Below are 21470 nucleotides of genomic sequence, written 5' to 3' on the forward strand. Positions count from 1 at the left end.
GCAGGATTTGAAAAAGTGTGCAGGATATGTATGGAGCAGACTCACGAACTGAGCCCACTGCATATGCGGTGGGTGTCAGCTGGGTAATACAGCTTAAAACAACTACAGGGTGGGCCATTTATATGGATACACCTTAATAAAATGGGAATGGTTGGTGATATTAACTTCCTGTTTGTGGCACATTAGTATATGTGAGGGGGGAAACTTTTCAAGATGGGTGGTGACCATGGCGGCCATTTTTAAGTCGGCCATTTTGAATCCAACTTTTGTTTTTTCAATAGGAAGAGGGTCATGTGACACATCAAACTTATTGGGAATTGCACAAGAAAAACAATGGTGTGCTTGGTTTTAACGTAACTTTATTCTTTCATGAGTTATTTACAAGTTTCTGACCACTTATAAAATGTGTTCAATGTGCTGCCCATTGTGTTGGATTGTCAATGCAACCCTCTTCTCCCACTCTTCACACACTGATAGCAACACCGCAGGAGAAATGCTAGCACAGGCTTCCAGTATCCGTAGTTTCAGGTGCTGCACATCTCGTATCTTAACAGCATAGACAATTGCCTTCAGATGACCACAAAGATAAAAGTCTAAGGGTGTCAGATCGGGAGACCTTGGGGGCCATTCAACTGGCCCACGACGACCAATCCACTTTCCAGGAAACTGTTCATCTAGGAATGCTCAGACCTGACACCCATAATGTGGTGGTGCACCATCTTGCTGGAAAAACTCAGGGAACGTGCCAGCTTCAGTGCATAAAGAGGGAAACACATCATCATGTAGCAATTTCGCATATCCAGTGGCCTTGAGGTTTCCATTGATGAAGAATGGCCCCACTATCTTTGTACCCCATATACCACACCATACCATCAATTTTTTTGTTCCAACAGTCTTGGAGGGATCTATCCAATGTGGGTTAATGTCAGACCAATAGCGGTGGTTTTGTGTTTAACTCAAGGCATTTTGTTTTATGTTATTAAGTACTAAAGATTGCAAGTTAAATGCAAACTGCCTGGTTTGTCTTACATAATTTAAGATTACTCTCCTAATAAGACCTAATGACTACCCAAGAGGATTAAACCATACAGAAAAAAACTCAGTGTGTTCTGGTTAGCAGTAGCTTGATAGTGTCCCTTGTGGACCGTGGTCTGCTTTAATTTCCCATGTATAATTGATCAGAGTCTCTTGGAGGAGATACTCCTAATTAATAGCCCAACTTTCTGTTCATCTACTTCATTAAGTGTTTTACTTTCCCGTTGCACTGTACTGTGGGAACTCGCATAGTATAGAGTTTCAATTAAAGATGAAATAATGTGTGCCCTGTTCTGGCTTCTCTGATGAAATGACTAAACCACTTTTAAAAGGAACTACGAGTGTTTAATGCCCCGAACTGTCATTAAACACTCGTGACAGAGAGCTGCTATATACAGGTGAAACTCCAAAAATTTGAATATCGTGCAAAAGTTCATTTATTTCAGTAATGCAACTTAAAAGGTGAAACTAATACAGTATATGAGATGGCCTCATTACATGCAAAGCGAGATATTTCAAGCCTTTATTTGTTATAATTTGGATGATTATGGCTTACAGCTTATGAAAACACCAAATTCAAATTTCAGAAAATTCTAATTTTGTGGAAAGGTTCAATATTCTAGGCTCAAAGTGTCACACTCTAGTCAGCTAATTAATCGATAACTCCTGCAAAGGGTACCTGAGCCTTTAAATTGTCTCTCAGTCTGGGTCAGTAGGAATCACAATCATGGTAAAGACTGCTGACCTGACAGTTGTGCAGAAAACCATCATTGACACCCTCCATAAGGAGGGAAAGCCTCAAAAGGTAATTGCAAGAAGTTGGATGTTCTCAAAGCACATTAATAGAAAGTTATGTGGAAGGGACAAGTGTGGAAGAAAAAGGTGCACAAGCAGCAGGGATGACGGCAGCCTGGAGAGGATTTTCAGGAAAAAGCCATTCAAAAGTGTTGGGGACTTTGACAAGGAGTGGACTGAGGCTGGAGTGCATCAAGAGCCACCACACAGACGGATCCTGGACATAGGCTTCAAATGTTATATTCCTCTTGTCAATCCTCTCCTGAACAACAAACAACGTCAGAAATGTCTTACCTGGGCTAAAGAAAAAAAGAACTGGTCTGTTGCTCAGTGGTCCAAAGTCCTCTTTTCTGATAAGAGCAGCTTTTGCATCTCATTTGGAAACCAAGGACCCAGAGTCTGGAGGAAGAATGGAGAGGCACACAATGCAAGATGCTTGAAGTCCAGTGTGAAGTTTCCACAGTCTGTGTTGATTTGGGGAGCCATGTCATCTGATGGTGTTGGTCCACTGTGCATTATTAAGTTCAGAGTCAACGCAGCCGCCTACCAGGAGATTTTGGAGCACTTCATGCTTCCTTCCGCAGACGAGCTTTATGGAGATGGTGACTTCATTTTCCAGCAGGACTTGGCACCTGCCCACACTACCAAAAGTACCAAAACCTGGTTCAATGACCATGGGATTACTGTGCTTGATTGGCCAGCAAACTCGTCTGACCTGAACCCCATAGAGAATCTATGGGGCATTGCCAAGAGAAAGATGAGAGACATGAGACCGAACAATGCAGAAGAGCTGAAGGCTGCTATTGAAGCATCCTGGTCTTCCATAACACCTCAGCAGTGCCATAGGCTGATAGCAGCATGCCACTCCGCAGTAATTGATGCAAAAGGGGCCTAAACCAAGTACTGAGTACATATGCATGATTATACTTTTCAGAGGTCCTAAATTTGTCTATTTAATATACTTTTTTTATTGATTTCATGTAATATTCTAATTTTCTGAGATTGTGAATTTGGTGTTTTCATAAGCTGTAAGCCATAATCATGCAAATTATAACAAATAAAGGCTTGAAATATCTCTCTTTGTATATTAGTTTCACCTTTTAAGTTGCATTACTGAAATAAATGAACTTTTGCACGATATTCAAATTTTTCAAGTTTCACCTGTTCTTTATAATTCCCGTCCCTCCCCACCCCTGCTTGGCTTGATTTGATAAGTCTCCCTCTTGGTCTGTGTATAAGGCAAGAATCGTCAGCCAAGCCGAGCAGGATGGGTGTTAACTGGTTTTCTCTGAATAAATGTAACTTATTTTTCGCCCTATAAGACACGACGGCCAATAAGACGCACCTAGGTTTTAGAGAAGGGCAATAAGAAAAAATATTTTTCATTAGACCTCAGATCAGGCCAGCAATCAGACCCACAATGTTAATCAGACCTCAGTTGACAGCCCCAAACAGACCCCCAATATTAATAAGACCCTCAATCAGACCTCAGATCAGAACCCCAATGTTATTAAGTCCCCAGTAAGACCTCATATGACCCCCCCCATGCCTCAGATCAGCCCCCATTATGAGCCCTCATGCCATCTATAAGACCAAGTGCCATTTTTGAGCCCCCATTATGAGCCCCCATGCCTCAGAGCAAATATAAAAACAAACTAAAAACACTTACCTCTCCTGCTCCGGATGCGGCCGCTCCTCACCTCCAGCGTGCTCTGTTTTCTTCCTGCTGCAGCTGTGCTTTGACCCGACTCGCACAGCGTGAGGTCACAGATCGCCCTCACGCTGTGTGCAGCCACAGCACAGCCAAGAGCCGAGGACCAGGAAGCGGCGAGTACAGAGCCTTCATCGCTTCCCAGTCCTCCGGTACTAATGAGCATTAGTATTCGCCCCATAAGACGCAGGGACACTTTTTCACTTTAGGGGGAAAAAACAGCGTCTTATGGGGCGAAAAATACAATGTATATATATAATATAAAGAACGTACAAGGAATCATCGTGGTTCCTGGCCTCGGTGAAGTAAGAGCCGGTTTTTATGTGTCAGCAGTTGCTGTTTGACACAATTTGGTACTTAGCATGGCTGCAATAGCTTATCCGGGGCGGCTCTTACTGGGAGTAGTCAAAGTGCTGGGTGGGTGACTACTCCCCACGTTCCAGGGTGGGTTTTGCCAGGCATAAAAACCAGCCAGCACTGCCAGGTGGAGAGGATTACCTCCGTCTGACAGTGAAGCTCAGGAGGTCTGTGTGCTGGGATCTGAGGCCTGTGCTGGGCTGGAGAGCGGAGACCCGTGTGTCAGGGGAACAGGCCGCCTAAAGTCTGTATTTGAACTTTTTGAGGCAGAAATGCCACTAAGGTGACTTTTGTTTTATTAACTTGCCATTGGGTGTGAAGTAACCCCAACACTGCAAAAGTGACGTTTTGTTTTTGGCTTCATGTATGAATAAACACTGAAGTTTGAATTACTAACTACCAGAGCGAATCCCCACTATATATATATATATATATATATATATATATATACACAGTTGCAAGAAAAAGTATGTGAACCCTTTGGAATGATATGGATTTCTGTACAAATTGGTCATAAAATGTGATCTGATTTTCATCTAAGTCACAACAGTAGACAATCACAGTCTGCTTAAACTAATAACACACAAAGAATTAAATGTTACCATGTTTTTATTGAACACACCATGTAAACATTCACAGTGCAGGTGGAAAAAGTATGTGAACCCTTGGATTTAATAACTGGTTGAACCTCCTTTGGCAGCAATAACTTCAACCAAACATTTCCTGTAGTTGCAGATCAGACGTGCACAACGGTCAGGAGTAATTCTTGACCATTCCTTTTTACACAACTGTTTCAGTTCAGCAATATTCTTGGGATGTCTGGTGTGAATCGCTTTCTTGAGGTCATGCCACAGCATCTCAATCGGGTTGATGTCAGGACTCTGACTGCGCCACTCCAGAAGGCATATTTTCTTCTGTTTAAGCCATTCTGTTGTTGATTTACTTCTATGCTTTGGGTCGTTGTCCTGTTGCAACACCCATCTTCTGTTGAGCTTCAGCTGGTAGACAGATGGCCTTAAGTTCTCCTGCAAAATGTCTTGATAAACTTGGGAATTCATTTTTTCTTTAATGATAGCAATCTGTCCAGGCCCTGACGCAGCAAAGCAGCCCCAAACCATGATGCCCCCACCACCATACTTCACAGTTGGGATGAGGTTTTAATGTTGGTGTGCTGTGCCTCTTTTTCTCCACCATAGTGTTGTATGTTTTTTCCAAACAACTCAACTTTGGTTTCATCTGTCCACAGAATATTTTGCCAGTACTGCTGTGGAACATCCAGATGCTCGTGTGCAAACTGTAAACGTGCAGCAATGTTTTTTTTAGACAGCAGTGGCTTCCTCTGTGGTATCCTCCCATGAAATTCATTCTTGTTTAGTGTTTTACGTATCGTAGATTCGCTAACAGGGATGTTAGCTAAAGACTTACAAAAGTCTCTGGCATATGCTGACACTCTAGGATTCTTCTTCACCTCATTGAGCAGTCCGCTCTCTGCCCTTGCAGGAGTGGCCGTTTACAGGACGGCCACTCCTAGGGAGAGTAGCAGCAGTGCTGAACTTTCTCCATCTATAGACAATTTGTCTTACCGTGGACTGATGAACAGCAAGGTTTTTGGAGATACTTTTATAACCCTTTCCAGCTTTATGCAAGTCAACAATTCTTAATCGTAGGTCTTCTGAGAGCTCTTTTGTGCGAGGCATCATTCACATCAGGCAATGCTTCTTGTGAAGAGCAAACCCAGAACTGGTTCGTGTTTTTTATAAGGCAGGGCAGCTGTAACCAACACCTCCAATCTAATCTCATTGATTGGACTCCAGTTGGCTGACACCTCACTCCAATTAGCTCTTGGAGATGTCATTAGTCTAGGGGTTCACATACTTTTTTCACCTGCACTGTGAATGTTTACATGGTGTGTTCAATAAAAACATGGTAACATTTAATTCTTTGTGTGTTATTAGTTTAAGCAGACTGTGATTGTCTATTGTTGTGACTTAGATGAAGATCAGATCACATTTTATGACCAATTTGTGCAGAAATCCATATCATTCTAAAGGGTTCACATACTTTTTCTTGCAACTATATATACGCTCGGTTTTATAGACTTCAAATTTATATAACAGTGTTGTCACGTCAGGTAGGGTACAGGATGGCTCTAAACTCCACACACGCCACTGTCTGTGCCTACTTGGATGATCCGCCCTAGATGGCAACACCCAGCTGGGTTACGGTTCCTAACTTGTATAAGTGCACAGGAGCTAAAAGGGGTAGTCAGTGCCGCTCCAGGACATGTAGCCCGCTCATGGACCGTATGTCTCGGAGGGCATACGGTTGTGTGCAAGAGGCCTAAACCAGAGAATAACATCAGGACTAGAACGAGAGACTAATACAGGGTCAGCACCAGGAGAAATGTGTCAATAATTCAATTGGCAGTCAGAGGCGAAGTCAAAAGGCAAATCCAAGGTCAAAAATCTAGGGCGCATGAGACGCCAAGCCTAATTGATCCCTGCGCACTGATAGCTTGACCAGCACTGCTTATTGCCACGGCCACCAAAGAGAAGCTGGACTTGCCGTAGGAGCGCAGCCAGGTGAGTACCTGACAGGTTTAGTATGTTGCTATAGAATAGGTGAGAAGTGCATATCATTATTTTGGCATAGCTGCACTTTCAAGAGCGCCTTCAAGATATTAATGTCGTATTAAGTAGTAAAAACTGCTGGGCAGAGCTCCGATGCAGCCCCTTACACACAAGGACACACAGAATTGACTACCAAATGGGACAGTTTAACTCGCTTGCATCAATGGCTGACACTGAGAACATTAGGCCCTATACTGCTTAGCCATGTAAATTTAGACAAAATTTGAATAAAGACTATTAGTAAGTGCCATATAGTCATCTCAACACATTGGTCAACAATAACCAGAATGTTGCCAACCCCTTAACAGAGTCAGGGCAGTTTACTCTCTCTGTCTGGGGATACAGAAAGCCTGTGAGAGAGTCATGTGTGAGTAAAAGGGTCACTGAAAGTGTTGTTTTGTAAGCTGGCAGGGAGAAGCTCTCCAGCTATTATTCAGGGATGTTATTTGTATAGTCATTGCCAGATTTCTTTTGCTGTTTTTGGCCAATTTCACACTCGTATTCAGTGCAGGAAATACGTTTCATGCGTCATTTCCCATCCTGAAAGCATCTCCTATAATTTATAATACTGTAATGTATTGTCAGTACAAATGTTGTCAGTACAAATAAGGCTACTTTCACACTGGCGTTTTTGGGTCCGCTTGTGAGATCCGTTTCAGGGCTCTCGCAAGCGGCCCAAAACGGATCAGTTTAGCCCCAATGCATTCTGAATGGATAAGGATCCGCTCAGAATGCATCAGTTTGCCTCCGTTCAGCCTCCATTCCGCTCTGGAGGCGGACACCAAAACGCTGCTTGCAGCGTTTTGATGTCCGCCTGACGATGCAGAGCCAAACGGATCCGTCCTGACTTACAATGTTAGGCTACTTTCACACTAGCGTTCGGAGCGGGTCCGCTTCTATAATCCAGACGTTTGCATCCGTTCAGAACGGATCCGTCTGCATTATAACTTAGAAAAATTTCTAAGTGTGAAAGTAGCCTGAGCGGATCCGTTCAGACTTTACATTGAAAGTCAATGGGGGACGGATCCGCTTGAAGATTGAGCCATATAGTGTCATCTTCAAGCGGATCCGTCCCCATTGACTTCCATTATAAGTCTGGACGGATCCGCTCGCCTCCGCACGGCCAGGCGGACACCCGAACGCTGCAAGCAGCATTCAGGTGTCCGCTCACTGAGCGGAGGCTGAGCGCTGGCAGGCGGATGCATTCTCAGTGGATCCGCCTCCACTGAGAATGCATTAGGGCCGGACGGCTGCGTTCAGGGCCGCTCGTGAGCCCCTTCAAACGGAGCTCACGAGCGGACACCTGAACGCAGGTGTGAAAGTAGCCTAAGTACGCAGGTGTGAAAGTAGCCTAAGTCAATGGGGACGGATCCGTTTTCACTGACACAATATGGTGCAATTGCAAACTGATCCGCCTCCCATTGACTTTCAGTGTAAGTCAAAACGGATCCGTTTGCATTATCATGAACAAAAAAAATGTAAAAAAAAAATATTTTTTTGTTTGTTTTCTGTTCATGGTAATGCAAACGGATCCGTTCTGAACGGATACAAGCGTTTGCATTATAGGTGCTGATCCGTCGTGTAGATACCAGACGGATCTGCACCTAACGGTGTGAAAGTAGCCTAATTCGAGTTGAGATCAGGCAGGAACACACAGCATAACAAATCATAATAATGCCATGGATCCATGTCCTAGGAGCAGCATTCAGGGTGGTAAATACCTCTGAGCCACTGAGCGTATTTCTTGTACTAAAAATTAAATAGCACTAGCAAAACTGCAGTATTTTTTCTGTAATTTATTTTAAAGAGAGGCACAATTAAATGTCCTTCACTTTCTACAAACACACTGCATGCTGGTATTGACAATTTACAATGTTATTAATGAAGTTTTTGTAGTAAAATTATTTTGCCAGAACTACATGGTATCTTAAAGTAATACCAAAATCACAAAAATGGGTATACTAAGGCTACTTTCACACTAGCGTTCGGGGCTCCGCTTGCGAGTTCCGTTTGAAGGCTCTCACAAGCAGCCCCGAAGGGATCCGTCCAGTCCTAATTTTTGGCTGATTGTGATATCTACATCATACCGTGTATGCTAGCTACGACTCTGGGGTTACTATATCTGGCCTGTGGTACTTGTGTACCATACCCTTATTGGGGAGACCATATATGTGATATTCATCTGGTTTCCCAGAGTCTTAGCTTTTGCTTTATTGGTCGTACCTATTTTGTGCTTTACATTGCGCAAGAACTGTGCCTTATCTTGCGCAGTTCTACGGTGGTTCCTTTGAATCTACTTACCCTGTGCTTCTCCGTGTACTGTATTACATCCTGTTGCTCTCCATTATTTATATTTTATAATAAATGATACATTTTGATATAAACATTCCACTTGTTTGGCTTTTAGCATTCTGAGTGGATGCGGATCCGCTCAGAATGCATCAGTTTGGCACCGTTTGTCCTCCGCTCCGCTCAGCAGGCGGACCCCTGAACGCAGCTTGCAGCGTTCGGGTGTCCGCCTGGCCGTGCGGAGGCAAACGGATCCGTCCAGACTTACAATGTAAGTCAATGGGGACGGATCCGTTTGAAGATGACACAGTATGGCTCAATTTTCAAACGGATTTGTCTCCCATTGACTTTCAATGTAAAGTCAAAACGGATCCGTTTGCATTATCATGATAATGTTCATGGTAATGCAAACGGATCCGTTCTGAACGGATCTAAGCGTTTGCATTATAGGTGCGGATCCGTCTGTGCAGATACCAGACGGATCCGCACCTAACGCAGGTGTGAAAGTAGCCTAATGAAGTTAGTGCAGTAAAATGCTTTTTTGTAACCATACAATATCTTAAAGGAAATCTGTCACCAGTGACCTGCTTGTCTAACTGTTTGCATAGACACGTGCCTGTGGTTCACCTGATTAAAACACAGTTTTTCTTTTGTTGATCTGAGACTCTGTTCCCGAGTTATACTTTTTCTTTAGGCCTCATGCACACGACGGTTGTGTGCATCCGTGGCCGTTGTGCCGTTTTCCGTTTTTTTTCGCGGACCCATTGACTTTCAATGGGTCCATGGAAAAATCGGAAAATGCACCGTTTTGCAGCCGCATCCGTGATCCGTGTTTCCTGGCCGTGAAAAAAATATGACCTGTCCTATTTTTTTCACGGCCAACGGTTCACGGACCCATTCAAGTCAATGGGTCCGTGAAAGAACACGGATGCACACAAGATTGGCATCCGTGTCCGTGATCCGTGGCCGTAGGTTAGTTTTATACAGACGGATCCGAAGATCCGTCTGCATAAAAGCTTTTTCAAAGCTGAGTTTTCACTTCGTGAAAACTCAGAACCGACAGTATATTCTAACACAGAAGCGTTCCCATGGTGATGGGGACGCTTCTAGTTAGAATACACTACAAACTGTGTACAAGACTGCCCCCTGCTGCCTGGCAGCACCCGATCTCTTACAGGGGGCCGTGATCAGCACAATTAACCCCTTCAGGTGCGGCACCTGAAGGGGTTAATTGTGCTGATCACGGCCCCCTGTAAGAGATCAGGGCTGCCAGGCAGCAGGGGGCAGACCCTCCTATCTCCCCCCCCCCCCCCCCCCCCCATCATTGGTGGCAGCGGAGTTCCGATCGGAGTCCCAGTTTAATCGCTGGGGCTCCGATCGGTAACCATGGCAACCAGGACGCTACTACAGTCCTGGTTGGGGGAGATGGGAGGCCGCACACTGGCCACCAATGTTGTTAATGCTATAGAGGGAGGGGGGGCCGATGGGGGGCGCACACTGTGCCACCAACGAATTATTACAATAGAGGGAGGAAGGGGGGGGGCGCACACTGTGCCACCAACGATTTATTACAATAGAGGGAGAAAGGGGGGGGGGGGGCCGCACTGGCCACCAATGATATTCAAACTGGGAGGGGGGGGGGTCTGCCCCCTGCTGCCTGGCAGCCCTGATCTCTTACAGGGGGATATGATAGTACAATTAACCCCTTCAGGTGCGGCACCTAAGGGGTTAATTGTGCTGATCACGGCCCCCTGTAAGAGATCGGATGCTGCAAGGCAGCAGGGGGCAGTCATGTACACAGTTTGTAGTATATTCTAACTAGAAGCGTCCCCATCACCATGGGAACGCCTCTGTGTTAGAATATACTGTCGGAAATGAGGTTTCACGATCTAACTCATATCCCACAGTATATTCTAACATAGAGGCGTTCCCATGGTGATGGGGACGCTTCAAGTTAAAATATATCATCGGATTGGAGAAAACTCCGATCTGATGGTATAAAAGGGACTCCAGACTTTACATTGAAAGTCAATGGGGACGGATCCGTTTGAAATGGCACCATATTGTGTCAACGTCAAACGGATCCGTCCCCATTGACTTGCATTGTAATTCAGGATCCGTTTGGCTCCGCACGGCCAGGCTGACACCAAAACGACTTTTTTTTCATGTCCGTGGATCCTCCAAAAATCAAGGAAGACCCACGGACGAAAAAACGGTCACGGATCACGGACCTACGGACCCCGTTTTTGCGGACCGTGAAAAAAACCGTTCGTGTGCATGAGGCCTTATATGCAGAAAACTTGGGAACGGAGCCTCAGATCGACAAAAGAAAAATATGAACAAATCCAATAGAGAAGGGTCCTTTCCCGTTTTTTTTTAATCAGGTGAACCACAGCTATGTGGTTATGCAAACAGTTGCATCAGGAGGCGGCTGGTGACAGATTTCCTTTAAAGTAATACAACACGATCACTAAAACGGGGTATACTAATGCAGTTTTTGCAGTAAAACACATTCATTAACAGAGGTATAATGGCCTTATTGCAGTAAAATGCATTTGCTGTAACTGAACAGTAACTTTTAGTAATACAATGCTTTCAATAACGGGTATATTAAAGCATTGAAATGCGCTGAAAATGCCCAATTACAAATGGTAAATTAAAATTGAAAAAAAAAGTTGCTCAGCATAAACAGTAGAAGGTATGCTGTTGGAGCACTTGCAATAAGTCTATGAACTATAGAAACTTGAGGTTTAAATTACATGTCATAAACAATAAGAATTGTGGGTGGGCACGCAAACTATGGACTAGGCAGAAAGCAATTTATTTATAGAGTCAATAAAAATATATATAAAAAATATATTACAATAAACTATAAAACATAAAAAAATCCTAGTGTCGCTTATCAATACAAATCGCAATGTATGTACAGAGACTTGCAACATTATGGCAATATAAGGACTGAGACTTGCAACAGTATGAGGATTTAGTTGCTTGAAACATCCAAACAGTCAGTAAAGTCCAGTACTGGTGAAATATATTGCAATGTCTCTGATTAATGGTCAGAGAGTTCAATAGTGGTATATTGTGGCACAATGTCTCTGGTATGTATCATAGAGATCCTTGCGGTAAATGCAGGGCTAAACAGCCATCAGAGGAATTCCTTCTGGATAAATCCCATATAAATCAAATAGCCAGCCTATATGTAAATAGATAAATTCGAGAGGGAGTATAACTACTTACGTACCGATATCTTCCTGTGCGGCGTCCCGCATCAACGGTATAGTAGACTCACCTCTATGTCTGTGTGTTAGTATATTTCAAAAGCTAACCTCCTCTCCGCCAGTGTACAGCAGTTTCACTTGTCAGTGGTGGCGGGGGAGCAGACTGCGATCACTGTTCAGCTGGTCGATTTTCATGCACCAGTCTCACGATAGTTTGCAACGTTAATTTCGGCTGTATTGCCGCTCCAGCTGGGAAAATTTCTTCAAACGAATTCCATCAACTGTATAAAGCTTGGTAGTTCTTACAGGATATGTTTCCACGCCAAACGCGTTTCGAAACAACCAGTTTCTTCATCAGTGGAGAGTTCGGCAGAGATCCGGCTGAAACCCGGCAAATGTGCAGAGAATCCGCTGGGTTTTTGTCCTGCCGATTCCTAACATTCCATGCCGGAACAGCCTGCCAGAAGCCCGTACCGGCAGTGTGAAACCTAAATAAAGGTGCATCCATACGTACTGGAATTTATTTATTTATTTTTAGCATTTTTACCCACATTCCATCCAGTGCATATGCTGGCTTTTTAGTATGCAGCGGCCACTAGTAGTAGCATTGGTTTTTATGTTTGCACTTGTGATCAACAATAAATGAGCATTTTGCCTGTAACCAGGTCTGTATCATCACTAATAGAGTGTGCGGATTCGGAAATGATTAATTTACAGAAAATCTCCCTTTTCAGGCTTTAATGTTCTTTTTCCAGGTTTAATATTTTTGGCAATGTACATTATTCATGAAAAGTCCTTGATTACCTATGACAAAAAATCATCACACATTTTATCTTCTTAGATCCCAAAGCAGAGACCAGGCTGTACATCACAGTGAATGATTTTGAGTTCCATGTTTACAATCGGTCTCATTTGTATGGACACCTCCAGGATGTATTTGGCTTAGACCCGACAATATTTCCTCCCAGGAAGGAAGATGACAAGGTTCGCGAGAATGGAAAGCAAAAAGCACAATCTGTACTTGAAAGGTATTTTGAAATGTCAAATTATAATAATAAAATGCCTATAGATCTGTCCAGTGGTCTAAATTAATTCAACGTGCAATTGAAAGGGAGACTTCCATCAGAAAGGGGTCATTTTAAAACCCTATGTAAAGAGAACTATTTTTTAAAGAATTTTTGGCTGTTTTTCTTTTTCTTTTGACAGTATTATGCCATTGAAAATGAAATACAAAATATTGTCCTATTGAAGCAGTCAACACAGAGAAATAAAACTCATATACAGATAGGTAATCCACTGTTAGTTTATTGCAGCTGCAAGGGAACAGTGTTATCTGTTAGTATAATAGTAGATTAGTAGAATTAGACTAATTACTGTATTGTTCTCTTGATAGGACTAGGTAATGGTAGCAACAGAAGAGCATTGCATTGAATAAAATGTGTTGCTCTGATTCGATCACTTATTCCCCTTCCGTCTCTGGCAGCAGTGAATAAACGTCCAAACAAGGGAGGAAGTTAAAGAGCCAGGACAGGAAGTAGAATTCATAGACTAACTTCAAAAATTATATACAGAAAACCATCCACCCATTTGTTGTAAAAAATAATAATATATATATTTCAATACAATCACAGAATATTCATATATCTGCTCTTCCTATTCCTTAGGCTGTGGCTCCACAGCAACACAGAGTTGTCAGTGAACTACAGTAAAACTATGTCAGTCCCGTGACACAGCACAACTTGCAAGGAACCTTGTAAGCCTCGCCAATTTTCTAGATTGCCTCACCTTTTTTTGTCAATAGGGAAAAATTTCAGTTGTCCATGAGTTGTTTTACTGGTAATCTCAAGTGACTGTTTTGCTGTGAAGCCCTAGCCTTAAACTTTGTCTTTTAGATGATACAGCTTTGGTTTTATATGGTGCAATTGTGTAAAAAGCGAGTAATATTTTAGGTTTGAGAAGGAGGAATAAGAACTTTGCTTTTTAAAATATGTTCTGGGGAACTTTTATTAAAATAGAACAAAGTATTTTACAAAAAAAGCCCTTTGTATTGAGAATATGAGTCTAGAGCAGATGTCTGAAACTCAGCTGGACATATAGGCGACACTTAGAAAAAATTTCCAGTTGACGGGCCGCCCATATTTCAGATTTGATACAGTACATGTGTGTCACACTCATTGCCTCTGAGCTTCACATCAGCCAGCCACTCCTGGGATGATGCCAAGAACTCCCCCCTTGTAGTCAACAAGGGGATTAGAGAGGTATTATTACTTTTTGTGCCATTCTAATCAGTTTTCAGAAATAAATTTTACATGGCTAGATGACAACTTCTTATGCAGACCCTAGATGAGACCCCAAAATGAATACAGATTGCATAACTCAAAATTAATACAGATTGCAAACCTTAAAATGTATACACATGGCAGACCCTAAAATTAATATAGACCCAGATTAGCCTACCAATTCATAGACCCCCATAATAAACCCTGTATCAGCCTCCAAATTTATACTGACCCCAGATCAACCCCAAATTTATACAGACCTCAGATTACACTGCAAATCAGACCCTAAATTCATACAGTCCCTAGATCTGCCCCTAAATTCATACAGTCCCTAGATCAGCCCTTAAATTTATACAAACCACAGATCAGACATCAAATTCATATGGGCCCCATATTATACCCCAAATCAGCCACCAAATCCACACAGACCCCACATCAGCCCACAAATATATACAGCCCACTGATTAAACCCCAAATTACCGCCTAATACATACAGACCTCACTTCAGCCCAAAAATGCATAGTCCCCACATTAAACCCCAAATTTATACAAACCCCAGATTACACCCCAAATCAGCCCCCAAATTCATACATATCCCAGATCAGACCGCAAATTTATAGACCCTAGATCAGACTTCAAATTCATATGGACCCAAGATTTAAAGAGGACCTTTCAACAGAATAAAACATGTAAACTAACTATACAGCCATGTTATCCCCGGCGCCCAGGGATCCCCCTACACTTACTGTTATCCCCGGGCGCCGCTCCGTTCTCCCGTTTATAGCCTCCGGTATCTTCATAGTTAGGCTCCACCCAGGGGATCCTGACGGCATCTCTTTCTCCTATGCTGTAGCGCTGGCCAAAAAAATTTCTCAGGCTATGAGCTGAGCGCTGCGATTGGCCAGCGCTACAGCATAGGAGAAAGAGACGCCGTCAGGTTCCCCTGGGTGGAGCCTAACTATGAAGATACCGGAGGCTATAAACGGGAGAACGGAGCGGCGCCCGGGGATAACAGTAAGTGCAGGGGGATCCCTGGGCGCCGCTCTACATGGCTGTATAGTTAGTTTAGATGTTTTATTCTGGTGAAAGGTCCTCTTTAAACCCAAATCAGCCCCCAAATTTATACAGACCCCCAGATCAGACCCTAAATTTATACAGACCTTAAATTAGCACATTTTATGCAAAACTCCGATCAGACCCCCAAATCGGACAGCTGCGGACTCCATAACCCCTCCCTACCACTCTGTCCCCTAAATGCAGACTTCAGAACAAAAAAAAAAAAAAAACTCTACTCCTCTGGGCACCGGCACAACTCTGGCTTTTCTGCAGCTCAGCACTGTGTCTTAGTGCCTGTCTGGACAAAGGGTAGCGCTGGCACCCACTGAAGAGTTCCAGGGGCAGTGAGTAATGAAAGTGCTCATTAGTTAATAATGCGCCCTCCCTTAAAGCATTGCAGGATGCAGAAAACTGCTTTAGGGGCTGCATGTGGGCTTTAGAGGTTTGGAGATAAATTAACAAGTTTAAATTGGATATTTATAAAAATGTTCTTTCTTTTTTTGTGCTCCATTATTCTTGCCATTTCTACATTTAATTTGTTGTTGTTCTTTGTTTTACTTTTGTGTTTAAGTGGAAAGGTCAAAATAGAATCCCCAGAACCGTCCTCATCTTGGAGGTCTCTCATACCAGTGATTAAAGTGAATATCAGCACCGTAAGTACAATGAACCAAAGAAAAGCAGCTATAGTTTGCCTCAAGATATTGCATCAACAAACCCCACAAAACTTTTATCTGAAATTCCTAAAAGTTTAATATAAGCCAACATCTGTATCCCATATAGGCGATAAGGAGAAATCATAAATTACAAGGCAAGAAGTCAACCCAGGAATTTATATTTCCAGTCTTTTTATTTTTATATTAGTATAGTTGTTCAGATGTTGTAGGCTATTCAAAGTCCCATCCACATGTGAATCGGCAAAATTCAGGTTGGAGGCCTTGGCAAAGAAAACTTTGGTTTATTCCGTTAGTACTGATGTTTCTGTTCTTAAAGGGGTTGGTCACTTTCTGGCTACTGTTGAACAGTGTATATGTAAGTTGACTTTATGACACTTACTAATAAAGCCTTTAATATTCTGTTTCGTTTGCCATATTTCATAGGCCATGTCCGCTTGTTGGGCAAATTTTCTGTGCTGTCCTCATAGAGGTCCTGTCGATAAGATGACTGCTGATGGAGGGTCATGTGACCAGTCACATCCTTCGGCCTCCTCCATTGAGACATACCAGCCATTTTATGGACAGGACATCCCTGTGTACTGCACAAAATACTTGGCCAACAAAGGGTCCTACCATATGAAATATAGAAAATGGTGATGAATATCAACAGCCTATATTAGTAAGTGCCAGTCATCTTACAAGCAGATTGATCAATAGTAACCAGAAAGTGGCCAACCCCTTTAAGCAGTAGTCTTGTTTTGAGCTGTGGCTTGTTTTAAAGGGAACCTGTCATCAACTTTATGCTGACCTCACTGAGGGCAGCATAAAATAGTGACAGAAATGTTGATTTCAGCGGTGTGTCACACATGAGCTAAAAGTAAGTGCTTGCCAAGAACCAGGATCATAATTGTTGCAGCTCAGACCTTGAGAAGAGTCCTGGTTATTCATAATCTCCTGCTCTCCCGCCCATCTGCGGATGACTGACAGTTTTCTCCTAGAGAGAAAGGGAGAAAACTAGGTAGAAGACTGTCAGTCATCAGCAGATGGGCGGGAGAGCAGGAATTTATGAATAACCATGACTCTTCTCAGGTGGCCGTGACTCTTTTCCAGGTCCAGTCTGCAATGATTGTGATGTTGGTTCTTAGCAACTACTTACTTTTAACTTTTAAACGACAGACCGTTGAAATCAACTCACCTGTCTCTACTTTATGCTGCCGTTAGTATGGGCAGCATAACGGTGATGACAGGTTCCCTTTAAGTTCAGTTAGTAGTCTTCAAAGGTGTGAAACACCAGTGCAATCCTTTTGATTAAAAGACTTGCAAAAGAATGTCTGGCAGATCAGCCTTTTTTTTTATTAGAAACCTTCTTTGACTTTTTGATGATTAACATATTGACTCTGAATGTGTTGTGTGAAAACGAAAAAAATATATATAAAAGATCTTTTTTGCTTTAGAGATTTACAGGAGCTTCTTTGGGGCGTATTGTCGCGCGTTCCCGCCCATAGACTTCAGCGGGAACGCGCGACAATGGGCGTTTCTTGTTTGCTCATTTAAAAACGCGCGTACGTACGCACGATTATATATGAAGCGGCCCCGCGCACATAACTGGCTTTGTGTGTAAAGTATTTTACTACTGTCTGAAACAAGCTCTCTCCTATTGATAAAATGGCCAGCCACTGTACTCACTTTCACTATGAATGCACTGCAGCGAGCGGCAGCGAGCTGGCCGGCCGGCGCGTGACTGACGTCACTTAGTAACGCTCCTGCTTCCTGAATAAGTGGGAGGAGCGTTACTAAGTGACGTCAGTCACGCGCCGGCCGGCCAGTTCGCTGCCGCTCGCTGCAGTGCATTCATAGTGAAAGTGAGTACAGAGGCTGGCCATTTTATCAATAGGAGAGAGATTGTTTCAGACAGCAGTAAAATACTTTACACACAAAGCCAGTTATGTGCGCAGTTTAGGACACATGAGGGGACACATAGGGCCATGAGGGGGACCAGCATAAGATGCTATATGTGTGTCTTATGCTGGCCCCCTTCATGGCCCTATGTGTCATAGCACACATCCCCTATAACAGTGCCATCCACAGATCCACCCCATAACAGCGTCCTCCACAGATCCCCCATAACACTGTCCTCCACAGATCCCCCATAACACTGTCCTCCACAGATCCCCCATAACACTGTCCTCCACAGATCCCCCATAACACTGTCCTCCACAGATCCCCCATAACACTGTCCTCCACAGATCCCCCATAACACTGTCCTCCACAGATCCCCCATAACAGTGTCCTCCACAGGTCCCCCATAACAGTGTCCTCCACAGGTCCCCCATAACAGTGTCCTCCACAGATGCCCCATAACACTGTCCTCCACAGTTCCCCCATAACACTGTCCTCCACAGATCCCCCATAACGGTGTCCTCCACAGATCCCCCATAACGGTGTCCTCCACAGATCCCCCATAACGGTGTCCTCCACAGATCCCCCATAACAGTGTCCTCCACAGGTCCCCCATAACAGTGTCCTCCACAGATCCCCCATAACACTGTCCTCCACAGTTCCCCCATAACACTGTCCTCCACAGATCCCCCATAACGGTGTCCTCCACAGATCCCCCATAACGGTGTCCTCCACAGATCCCCCATAACAGTGTCCTCCACAGATCCCCCATAACAGTGTCCTCCACAGATCCCCCATAACAGTGTCCTCCACAGATCCCCCATAACAGTGTCCTCCACAGATCCCCCATAACAGTGTCCTCCACAGATCCCCCATAACGGTGTCCTCCACAGATCCCCCATAACAGTGTCCTCCACAGATCCCCCATAACAGCGTCCTCCACAGATCCTCCACATAACAGCGTCATCCACAGGTCCCCCATAACACTGTCCTCCACAGTTTTTCATTGGATGCCTCTGTTGTCAATCACACAAACGTGCGTATTATGAGCGTTTCCTAAATACAAAAACGCCCCAAAATCCGCCTCAAAAACGCCTGTAAAATGCGCATACCCAATACGCTCAGGTGTGAACCCAGCCTTATGATTGTATTTAGACCTCAAGTTTTACAGTTCTGTTTTCTGTCTAACTGTAATTGTCATATTAAAGGGGTTTCATGTTATCACCAAATGTGCCGTGTCCCAGGTCTTCTCACAGCAGCATCATTTTGTGATAGCATATATTGCTTTTTCATTTATGCAAAATGTGAAAAATATCTAAATTCATTAAAGGGACAAGTTGTCTGTACTGTACTGTTCATGTCTTTTTATTGAGCACGCTGATTACAGTGGTGGGAGAAAAGTAAGGGATGTATGAGGGTGTAAAAGGCTACAAAAGCATTGCTAAAGACCTGCCTGTACAAATTACATGCAAATTGGGAAAATCGGGACTGCCCCCCCCCCCCCCCTCCGAATGTTGTCCTGCCATTTATATAGATTACCTGTAGTCAGGATAGGTCATGAATATCTGCTCAGCGGGGGTGCAACACCTGGCACCCCCTGCCGTTCAGCTGTTTGAAGAGGAGGCGGCGCTCCATGCAAGCGCGGCTTCCTGTTCATTACACTGCCTGTTGTCTCAGAAGTAACTTGAATGGAGCGAGTACTTGTACACTAGTGTCACGTAGTCACTTGTACACTACGCCACCACAGCAGGGGAGACGAGGCATGGTGTAGTGAAGAGGATGCAGCGCTTGCATTCCTGAGGTTAGGCCATCAGTAGTAAAATTCTCCTGTAAGTTTTACCCACCTTAAAGGGGTTGCATCATATGAGACATTGGTGACATATCGCTAGTCATCGTGCAGTCAGCACCCCCCCTATTATCTGCGTGCAGTAGTCTATTCCACAATATACAGCATGCATTGTTGTGGAACGTTGAAATAACCATGTTAAGTGTAATTTCACTTCTGTTTAAGGTGTTGATGCAAACATTAGTGAATTTACATAGTGATAATAATATTCTTGTTTTATTTCTTAAAGACATGTAAAACATTAATCTAACCTTAACTTTGATCGTAGGGGAGGTTGGCCTTTGGAAATCATTATCAGCCTCAAACTGTGTGTGTAAATTTTGATGACGCATTCCTTACTTACACAACTAAGCCACCCTCAAGTCACCTGGACCAGTTCATGCACATCCTGAAAGGCAAATTGGAGAATGTCAGAGTGATGCTAGTGCCGAGTCCGAGATATGTGGGGCTTCAGAACGATGAGTAAGTCTGTGCTTATGTGTTTATAAACCAGCACACAAAGTTTCAGCCGATTTTGTGCTTTAATCAGTTGTGCATGGTGTAAGGCTACAAAAAGCGTGCCTAATGCGTTCCTGGAAGAGCTCTCATGCCCTAATGAAACACATTTTAAAAATAGGCTCGCTGTCAATCATTAGCATGTTGCCTTTTTAATTTTATAATGAACTCTGTTGTCCCTCACCGCTTAAGAATCCTGGAATGTGCCAAAAAAAGAAGAGAAATAAAGCGGAAATTTAGGGCACTAGAAAAAAAGAGATGCAATTTTTCAAAGTAGGTCTTAACAGGACTCTGGAGAAAACAAGAGTTAACTTGTAATATTCCTCACAGTTTGATGTAACTACAGATGGAGCATTTTTCTGATAAAATACAGGTATATGTATTATCCAGAACTAGAGATAAGCAAATCAGTTTTGTACATATCAAATTTGTTTAGAAATCAGACTTCTTGAGCAACGAGGTGCTTCTCCCGCTGCTCAAGAGACTCCCGCTTCACTCTTGATAGACAGGTGCACACTTCCAGGTGTACCGAGACATGAGCAGCGCATGCATAGTCAGTATCTGCGCTGCTCATGTACCAGCTTCAGAGTGTCTATGCTTGTGCAACTACTGTGAGCAAAGGCGCAGGCATGAGATTAACAGGTCCACGTGGGATGTCCAGCCCTGTCAATAAAGGGGAAGGGAGGAGTCTGTTGAGCAGCAGGCCAGCCCCTGCTCTGCTCAAGAAGTCTGATTTTTTTTAAAATAAATTTGATTCATACAAATCGATTCACTTTTTTCATACCAACACTGTTTCCCAATAATTACCCTGCATAAGGCTGGTTTCACATGAGCGAGTTCAATACCATGGACTCACCGCGCGTGTCTGTATCTTGTGCCATTCCTTTATTATTTCTACTAGAAGCTATGAATAATTGCTATTAGCCTTCAGTAAGGGTACAGAGGGGGGTTGGGGGTGTCCCTGCACAGACTCACTCTATCCAATCAGTGCTGCCATTTTCAGACTGTGCAGGTACAAATGATAAAGGAACGGCACAACATAGAGCCATAAGAACAGATGCTCCAGAATTGTTATCACAGGGGGAATGCATGTAGCTATTAAAACAGACATGTCAGGAGTGGTGAAAGGTCCTCTTTAAACAGACAAGATTTGGGTGTCGCAACAACAATGCTTTCACCGCATGAATTTATCGGTTGTTCGGTG

General features: G+C 43.5%; 1 protein-coding gene across 9 annotated transcripts in view; it reads left to right on the top strand.

Annotated features, from left to right (window-relative positions):
- KIAA1109 (KIAA1109 ortholog) overlaps positions 1-21470 on the top strand; it is a 307652-nt gene that overhangs the window by 40288 nt on the left and 245894 nt on the right. For all 9 annotated transcript variants that reach the window (XM_040418406.1, XM_040418409.1, XM_040418408.1 and 6 more), the window contains exons 6-8: positions 12880-13066; positions 15945-16026; positions 20040-20233. In XM_040418406.1, coding sequence (XP_040274340.1) covers positions 12880-13066; positions 15945-16026; positions 20040-20233 — 463 coding nt within the window. The remainder of the gene's footprint in view (positions 1-12879; positions 13067-15944; positions 16027-20039; positions 20234-21470) is intronic.

This window comes from Bufo bufo, chromosome 2 (genome assembly GCF_905171765.1).
Source record: "Bufo bufo chromosome 2, aBufBuf1.1, whole genome shotgun sequence".
In the NCBI taxonomy this organism is placed as follows: Eukaryota; Metazoa; Chordata; class Amphibia; order Anura; family Bufonidae; genus Bufo; species Bufo bufo.